We start from the raw sequence: 8,271 nt of genomic DNA, 5'->3' as shown, positions 1-8,271 counted from the left end.
TATAGGAGAAATAACTTCAAATCATATTGCAGCAAGTACATTGGTTATATTAAGGGGTGTGTTTGATCTTAGCTTTCGAAACACCTTTATTTACTTACTTTTTGCATAAATAACTATCTTTATTACATTTTTTATTTAATTAATAAATATAATAAAAATTTAAGTTCAGATTATTAATTTTGACTTAAACACTTGAACGTTGAACCCCATGGTGTCGAGTCATGGACTTTGTTTTTTTATTCATAAAGTAGCACTTCATTAAATCAGGAGATCAAGGGTGTTTGGGCCCTTGTTAGAGACAGAATCAATGGGAAAAAGGGGGAATCGATCCATCCAATTTACAAATTCTAGATACTTTTTCTAAAGATCCAATTGGGCTTAAGGTCCCAAATCTTTATAATCTGGCTAACATCCACTAGTGCTGCGTACTAAGCATCTTATATGGCACCAGAGGCCCAATTCGTTGTCAACAAAAACTAACGTAGCCAGAGAACCAACAAGCCACAAAACTTCAATACTGAATTAGTGAAACAACCCACGGTAAGAACTCCAGTTCACTAGAACCTAATTCCTCCAGTTCCTTCTCAGAAGCGCCACCACCTCTGGAGGTCGCCATTCTTTTTTCCGTTTGTTGGCACCGACCTATTGAAATCCTAGGGAATATCCAGCCTACTGACCCCCATATCACCCCTTTTCTATTCCCCGCGTCGGCTACGCCTTCTTGGTGGAGTTGGTTGGGGAAAATGGCGAAGAAGAAAGAGGGGTCGGTGAACGTTTCGGGGAAGCCGGAGCACTCGTTGGATGTTAACAGAGATGGCGGCATAACTAAATCCAATAATGGACGGAGCGCCGCCACGGCGCAGCGGCTCAAGGAATTGCCATCAACTCGTATTATGCCTGACGGACGTAAGCTGTGTTACAGTCAGATTGTTTATTACTTGTGATTTTTTGAGCCAAAGACTATATGAATTGTGTTAAATTGGTGATTTTTATTTTTCGTATGGCATATGAGGGCGTAGGAACAATTGTTGCTATCTTTGTGCAACATTCGCTATTTTTATTTGCACTAACATCTAGAGGTCTGCCCTAATCTCATCAAATCTAGTTTATCAAACAAAAGAAAAATAGTTATTTTTGCCGGTTTAGATGTTATTATCTGCAGTTGTCATGTGATACTTAGCTATGAGGGTTTTTTGTTATAAATTATGCAATGCAATCCCCTTAATTATTTATCTTATTCTTTTTTCCAATTATGTAGCTATGGCGCAAGACATGGGTATGTTTACTGTGCCACAGACGATTGGTAGTGTTTTATGCTGCAAATGTGGTATTTTAATGCAACCAAATGCGGCGAACATGTGTGCCAAATGCCTGCGGTCTGAAGTAGACATAACAGAGGGCCTTCAGAAGCATGTTATTATCATCCATTGCCCTGAATGTGACACTTACTTGCAACCACCAAGGACTTGGATCAAAGCTCAGCTGGAATCGAAAGAGCTACTGACCTTCTGTGTGAAGAGGTTGAAGAACTTGAACAAGGTTCGTTTGATACATGCAGAGTTCATTTGGACTGAACCTCACTCCAAGAGGATTAAAGTCAAGTTGAGGGTCCAGAAAGAGGTTCTCAATGGAGCAATACTTGAACAAGCTTACACTGTTGAATATGTTGTGCAAGATCAGATGTGTGAGTCTTGCTCGAGGGTCCAAGCGAATCCTGATCAGTGGGTTGCTGCAGTGCAACTGCGGCAGCATGTTTCTCACAGACGCACTTTCTTCTATCTTGAGCAGCTAATTCTTAAACATGATGCTGCTAAATATGCCATCAGGATTAAGCAGATGGACGAAGGCGTTGATTTCTTCTTCAGTAATCGGAGTCATGGTGTAAAGTTTGTTGAGTTCTTGGGCAAAGTAACTCCAATTAGGAGTCGTAATGACAAACAACTTGTGTCTCATGATCCAAAGAGCAATAATTACAATTATCAGTATACTTTCTCGGTTGAAATCAGCCCTATTTGTCGTGAGGATTTGATTTGTCTTCCACCTAAACTTGCTGTCAGCTTGGGAAACTTCGGACCACTTGTAATATGCAACAAAGTGACCAACAGCATAGCTCTATTAGATCCATTCACCCTTAGGCAAAGCTTCCTGGATGCTGAGCAATATTGGAGATCATCATTTAAGGCCTTATTGTCGAGTAAGCAGCTGGTTGAATACATAGTATTGGATGTGGAGCCTGTTTCTTCTGAAGTCAATGTTGGTGGCTTAAAGTATGTTTTAGCTGATGCCCAAGTAGCTCGTTTATCTGATTTTGGAAAGAATGACACGATTTTTAATGTGAGGACACACTTGGGACATATTTTGAATCCCGGCGATTATGCTCTTGGTTATGACTTATATGGTGCCAACAATAATGATATCGAATTGGACAAGTACAAAGGTCTTGTGCTCCCAGATGTGATACTTATTAAAAAGAGCTATGAAGAGAAGCGCCAAAAGAGGCGGGGAAAACCTCGTTCCTGGAAGCTTAAGTCTCTCAATATGGAGATTGATAATACCGCCAGAGGTAAAGATAATGAGGAGAAGATGAATTCAGAGTATGAACAGTTCTTGAGAGATTTGGAGGAGAACCCTGATTTAAGATTTAATCTGTCCCTTTACCGCAACAAAGAATACCAGCCATCAGAAATGGCTTCTATGACTGATGGTGAGGATGTTCCTTCTGTTCCATTAGACGAGTTGCTTGCAGATCTTGATTTAAGTGATGAGGAAGAAGATGGTGATGGTGATAATGATAGTATGAAGGGCGCGGTAAGCATTTTTTGATAAGCTGTATGGTTTAATGTTTCTTGATGCTTTGTTTAGGATAGACTTCTCTCAAATCAAAATCACTCCTGATATTATTGGTAAGAAGATTTGTGAAGCATGAATTAGAAACCTTAAAATTGTTTCTTGGCTTCATTTTACTTTCATAGTTATAGGTTAAATTCAAGGAAGTGGTAAAAGAGCTGCTCCAGATTTACCTTTGTTTCTTTCTGTGTTCAAATTCAAGGGAGGTGTTGAAATTCTGTTGATATGTTCTCATGGGAAGTTATACCCAACTTCTGCCTCATATATTTATTTTTCTGGAGATTCTTGTAATAGAAATCTGAGCTTTAATGTTTTTGGTAGCCCCCACTTAGAGTTCCTCTTTCCTTTCCTTACATGTATGACTTTTGTAGCTGCCGCTGAATTTTGTTATCCATATCTATGGAGGAACTTCATTCACAATCATCTGTGGTTAACATTAAATAATCCAATACTTTGATTCAAAATTTGAAGTGAGCTATTTCCTTGGTATTTGAGAATTATTGATGTAGCTAAATGGGCGGTATCGGTTGCATCATACATTTTAGGCAAGATTTTTCATGGGTTGGTGCATGTATATGTGTAATGATTATGATTGCCATTTTGTAGTGTCTGCTATTATAGAGACTCTGAATTTTTGCAATATGTCTCGTTGCATGGAATATGCAAATGGGTCATGCTGCACATGTTCATGTGCGATGAGTATAATCGAAGGGACCAAATTGTACTACTATTTTGTTTAATTGGAAAAAAGAATTAAGTGATGCTTGAGCACTTATTAACCTCTCTTTATTTTTTTGATTTACAATCGACCAATCTAAATCATCAAACATCTACTAATATTTATATATGTGCAGCTCAATTCCTTTGGATTGTAGTTCAAATTTAAAAAAAGATACAAGGAAAATGAAAAAAGGAAACGGACGTGGGGGCAAAATTCATGGTAAATATGTATCACGATATGACCAAATTTAACTTTTGTAATGCAGGAATGGTGGTTAAGGGCCGAAGGTTACCAACCTTGTGTATCGATACACAACAAATTTAATTTTTTTTTATTCGAATAAGATTTTGCGGGATCAAATTAATCGCAAAAAGTAGATTTTTTCTTGTGGTAGCTTCCTTTGTTTCACTTTTATTCTCTATTACGTAATTTTGTATGTAATATTTCCTTTTTTTTTCCCTTTTTCTTTTTCCATTAGGCTTCTTTTATTTTTCTAGTGGTTTGTTTGTTTGTAATTGAGTGATATGTTTGGGTAAGTTTTCTGTTGGGGAAATAGGTATTAATTTTGTTATTATAGTTGGAGTGGGCTGCTGATGGTTAATCATTGCTTGATTCTTTTAATGGTTGTGTGGTACAGATCAAACGTGTAACTCCAATAAGTTTCTTACTGAACAGATTCTTTAATAATTCTTTTGGATTTTTAGTAATGGGAGTACCAAGTTGTTTTGCTATTTTGAGTTCAATGACGGAGCAAGAAAAGTTATGCGAGTGAACTGATCTAGATTGGTATTATAGAATAGAATTGTTGATGACAATAAAAATGACTTGTTATTAAGGTCGCATTTGAGTCCTTGATTTGAACGTAATCTTTACGCAATTGTTATTTTTGCCAGTGTAGATGTTATTTTCTGTAGTTGTCATGTTGTACTTAGCTATGAGGGTTTTTCTTATAAATTATGCGATGCAAAGATGTTATATCTGTGTCTTTTACATAATATTCTCCTTAATTATTTTATTTTATTTTATTTTTTAATTATGTAGCTATGGCACAAGACATGTGTATGTTTTACTGTGCGACAGATGATTGGTAGTGGTTTATGTTTCAAATGTGGTACTTTAATGCCACCAAATGCGGCGAACATGTGTGTCAAATGCATGTGGTCCGAGTTTTAATGAGTTTCAATTTGCTCCATTCAAGTTTTAATATATTATTATTTTAATTTATAGTTCTCGATGATTAAATTTTTTTAATAATTATTATTAGTGTCTCAATTAGGTATCAAATTATATGGATGTCACATAAACACATTAAGAGGTAGTATTAAAATTAATGTGATTTTTAGTAATATTTTAGATATTTAAAGAAACCTAAAAATATTTTAGATAATTTTTAGAAATCTTCTAGATAGTTATGATTTGTTGAGCAAGTTATCAATTACAATCACAAATGTATGATCAAGAACCTTCCACCATCTACTACAGCTAGGCTTGTAGGAAGATGATATGTGTAGAGAAAAAGTACGCAATAAACTACAAACTATCCTTCTCCAAGCTTTCTTGTTTCAGCTCCTCTTTTGTCGATATAGCCAACACCTTCCAATCTACCTTGTTCTTCATATTTCTAAGTAATTAACTTAATATTCTTTCAATCACCAATCCCCTTTTTTTAAAGTAAAACTATTTGTAGGTGCACGTGATTCTTACGAGTATATAACAATTATAGTGTGAGATAGAACAAAAAAAAATAATAATAAACAACTCAAAAACGTAGTGAGGTGATGAAAAGGAAAGAAATATGTAGAAAAATAAATTGTGGGGTAAAGTAAGAGAGACAAAATAAATTATAATTATAAATTTTTTAGAAAGATGAAAGATCGTTATAAAAAATAAATATGGAGAATGTGGGAGAGGAAAAATAGTTGTAATAGGGTTCATTAAAATTATAGAAGTTTGTAAGGGCAAAAATATGGAGAACGTGAGAGAGAAAAATGGAGTAGTGAGTTGAGTAGGGAAAAATTATAATTATAAAATAATTAAAAAGTAACAGCAAGAATCACAAGTTGGGGCAGTGGTGTTTGATTTTGAATTGCTGTGCTGTTTCAGTCAGGCCGCGAGTCCAAATTAATTGCTATAGCAGAAGATTCCGTGTTTGAAAATCCAAGAAGTCGAGGGTTTTGAATTTCGAAATTAGGGTTTTGCATGGGAGACGCGGCGCTGGGGAGGAAGATGACGGAAATTGGCTCCTATCCGGTCACAGACAATTGCTTTAGCAATATTGGGGATGGAGGTCGGATTCCTATGGATAAAAGAGAAGTCTTGATGATGTGGGGGGATATATCGTATCTAGGGTTTGGCCAAGCGAACCCTAGCGATGACAATGGAGAAAGTGATGCAAACCAGTCGCTGGCTAAATTCAATATTGAGGAGTTCTTGAATCTGGCGAACAAAGTGGTCGATGGTGACTATGCGTCCATGGATGCACTGAAAAAATTGCAGGTGTGGTGGGAAGCTAAATTTGGGTGATGTGGGTCGAGACAGGAGGTGGTGGCGCCGGTTATGCGTCAGCAGCCATGGAAAACGCTAGTGCCAATGTCTATGACCGGAAAACGCACGGGAGAAATACATATCCTGCCGGAAAAGAGGGTTGCAGTGCCTGAACATGCGAAAGATGTTGTTGCAGCAGAGTACGGCGACAAGCAGCAGGTTCCGGCTGGTTGCTTTCAGACTGTTCCGACGAAGGGCCGTATAGATGGGCCGGCGGCCAGGTTACTGTTCAATTTGTCCGATCAGCGAAGGCGGTGCGTTGACGATGATAATCAGGTTGAATTTCATGTGGATGAGTGTGCTGAGGTGGCACACGTAAGTGGTGACGTGGAGGCTGACATGGCGAGTAGTGGGAAGGATGAGGTGGACTGCGTGGGTTCGAACAATGCGATAAATGCTGCTGCCCAGTTGGAGAAACGGGTGCATGATGTGGATAAAGTTCATGAGATGGCATACAAATAAGCCCCTAAGGTACAATTTGGTCCCACCGAGTTATTTATTGGCAATGTTCCGTTGCATGCATGTCCTGAGCCTGTTGTGGATGATTAAATAGCTGATGTTTTTAATAATTCCTCCTGAAAAACTTTATCGTATATTGCTCCGATGGTACAAAATGGTGAGATCATTGCAGGTCCGACATTGGATTCCATTCAGAAGGGTTCTCGACGATGGAGATCTATGGCTGTGAGATATTTTCTTGAGAAATGGCCTTACTTTCATTACTTGAAGGAGTACGCCGAATCTGTATAGCCAGCTTTGCGTGAGGTCAATGCGACTGCAAATGAGTTCTTTTTCTTCCAATTCAAAACGATTATTGACATGGAAGAGGTTATTGAAGGGGGACCGTGGTTGTTCCAGTACACCTATTGTCCTGCAAAAGTGGGAACCAAGTATGGTGATGAGAAAGCTCAAGCATAAGCAAGTTCCTGTTTGGATCCGGTTACGTCACCTTCCAATGGAACTATGGACGGAAGAAGGGTTTAGCACGGTGGCTAGTGGTGTGGGGAAACCGTTGTATCCGGACGCCATTACGAGAGCATGCACGAGACTGGATTTCGCTCGTGTGTGTGTGATGCTTGATATCAGCTCTAAACTGTCAAAACATATTATCATGATGAGTCCTGATGAAGATGGAGGAGAATCGACCTGTAAGATCGACATTGAGTATGAGTGGTTGCCGCTAAAGTGTACCAATTGTATGACGTTAGGTCATAGTGCAAAAGAGTGTGGGGTGAAGAAAGTGGTCCAATCTAACAAGCCTCCGGTGACTGTCTATGTACGCAAATTGGGTCCTGCTCGAGATGGTTGTGAGAAGGGGACTAACCAGTTAGCTTATAGCGAGCAAGTTGAAAATCGAGACATACTAACGAAGGAAACGAGGCTGAGTTGAGTGGAAAGGGTAAGACCATTGTTACCTATAATGCTTTTGATGTTTTGCAATTGATTGATGAAGCAGATGAAGTTCTTGGGGGTCCTAAAGCACACAGCCCCTTGTGCCTTGAACCATGTTGAATGTTGGCATATGGAATGTTCGTGGCTGAACAAGCGGGACCACTAACTAGCTGTCAGAGATCTAGTTGCGGAGTTCAGGTTACAGTTATTTGGTCTTATTGAAACTCGTGTTCAGTTGAATAATGTTGCTCGTATTCAGTCTTTCTTAATGCCCTAGTGAAAATGGTTTGTGGATTATGCAACTGTTGGTAACCGTATTTGGTTGGCATGGGATGATAACTCTATTAATGTTAATGTGCTATCGTTGGGATTTTAATTTATCCATGCTCGTATTACATTTAGAGCCTCGCATAATCCTATTATCATTACTATTATTTATGGTGCTAATGAGGTAGCTGCTAGGAGGGATTTTTAGGGTACCTTGGAGGCTCTAGCGCTAAATTGTGTTGATATCCCATGGATGGTTGGAGGGAATTTCAATGCAGTTAGAGATCTTAGTGAAGTTTGTGGTACGTCGGGCGATATAAGGATAGCGATGGAGGAATTTAATTCCTGTATTCAGAATAGTGAACTTTTACCATTGCCTATGCAGGGTGAATGGTTTACTTGGCTTACTACAGTGCTAGCCCGCACAACCTTTGGAAGCGGCTGGATAGGATCCTCACGAATAATATTTGGATGTTGAGATATCCGAGTTGTCATATACA

At 38.6% G+C, this 8,271-nt stretch overlaps 2 protein-coding genes across 2 annotated transcripts; both read left to right on the top strand.

The window, feature by feature from the left end:
* Positions 1–487: 487 nt before the first annotated feature.
* On the top strand, positions 488–3,160 carry LOC105179302 (uncharacterized). Its single transcript, XM_088881761.1, has 2 exons — positions 488–906; positions 1,259–3,160. The coding sequence occupies exons 1-2, from the start codon at positions 744–746 to the stop codon at positions 2,821–2,823; spliced, it is 1,728 nt and encodes a 575-aa protein (XP_088737887.1). The 5' UTR covers positions 488–743; the 3' UTR covers positions 2,824–3,160.
* Positions 3,161–3,408: 248 nt separating this feature from the next.
* On the top strand, positions 3,409–7,858 carry LOC148787734 (uncharacterized). The gene is made up of 2 exons (XM_088881762.1): positions 3,409–6,583; positions 6,744–7,858. The coding sequence occupies exon 1, from the start codon at positions 6,125–6,127 to the stop codon at positions 6,572–6,574; it is 450 nt and encodes a 149-aa protein (XP_088737888.1). The 5' UTR covers positions 3,409–6,124; the 3' UTR covers positions 6,575–6,583; positions 6,744–7,858.
* Positions 7,859–8,271: the final 413 nt, after the last annotated feature.

The sequence above is a fragment of the Sesamum indicum genome, linkage group LG6 (genome assembly GCF_026168435.1).
Source record: "Sesamum indicum cultivar Baizhima isolate 11 linkage group LG6, ASM2616843v1, whole genome shotgun sequence".
Taxonomy (NCBI): Eukaryota; Viridiplantae; Streptophyta; class Magnoliopsida; order Lamiales; family Pedaliaceae; genus Sesamum; species Sesamum indicum.
Note: the sequence above shows the minus strand (reverse complement) of the source record. Positions and strands in the feature narration are given on the sequence as shown.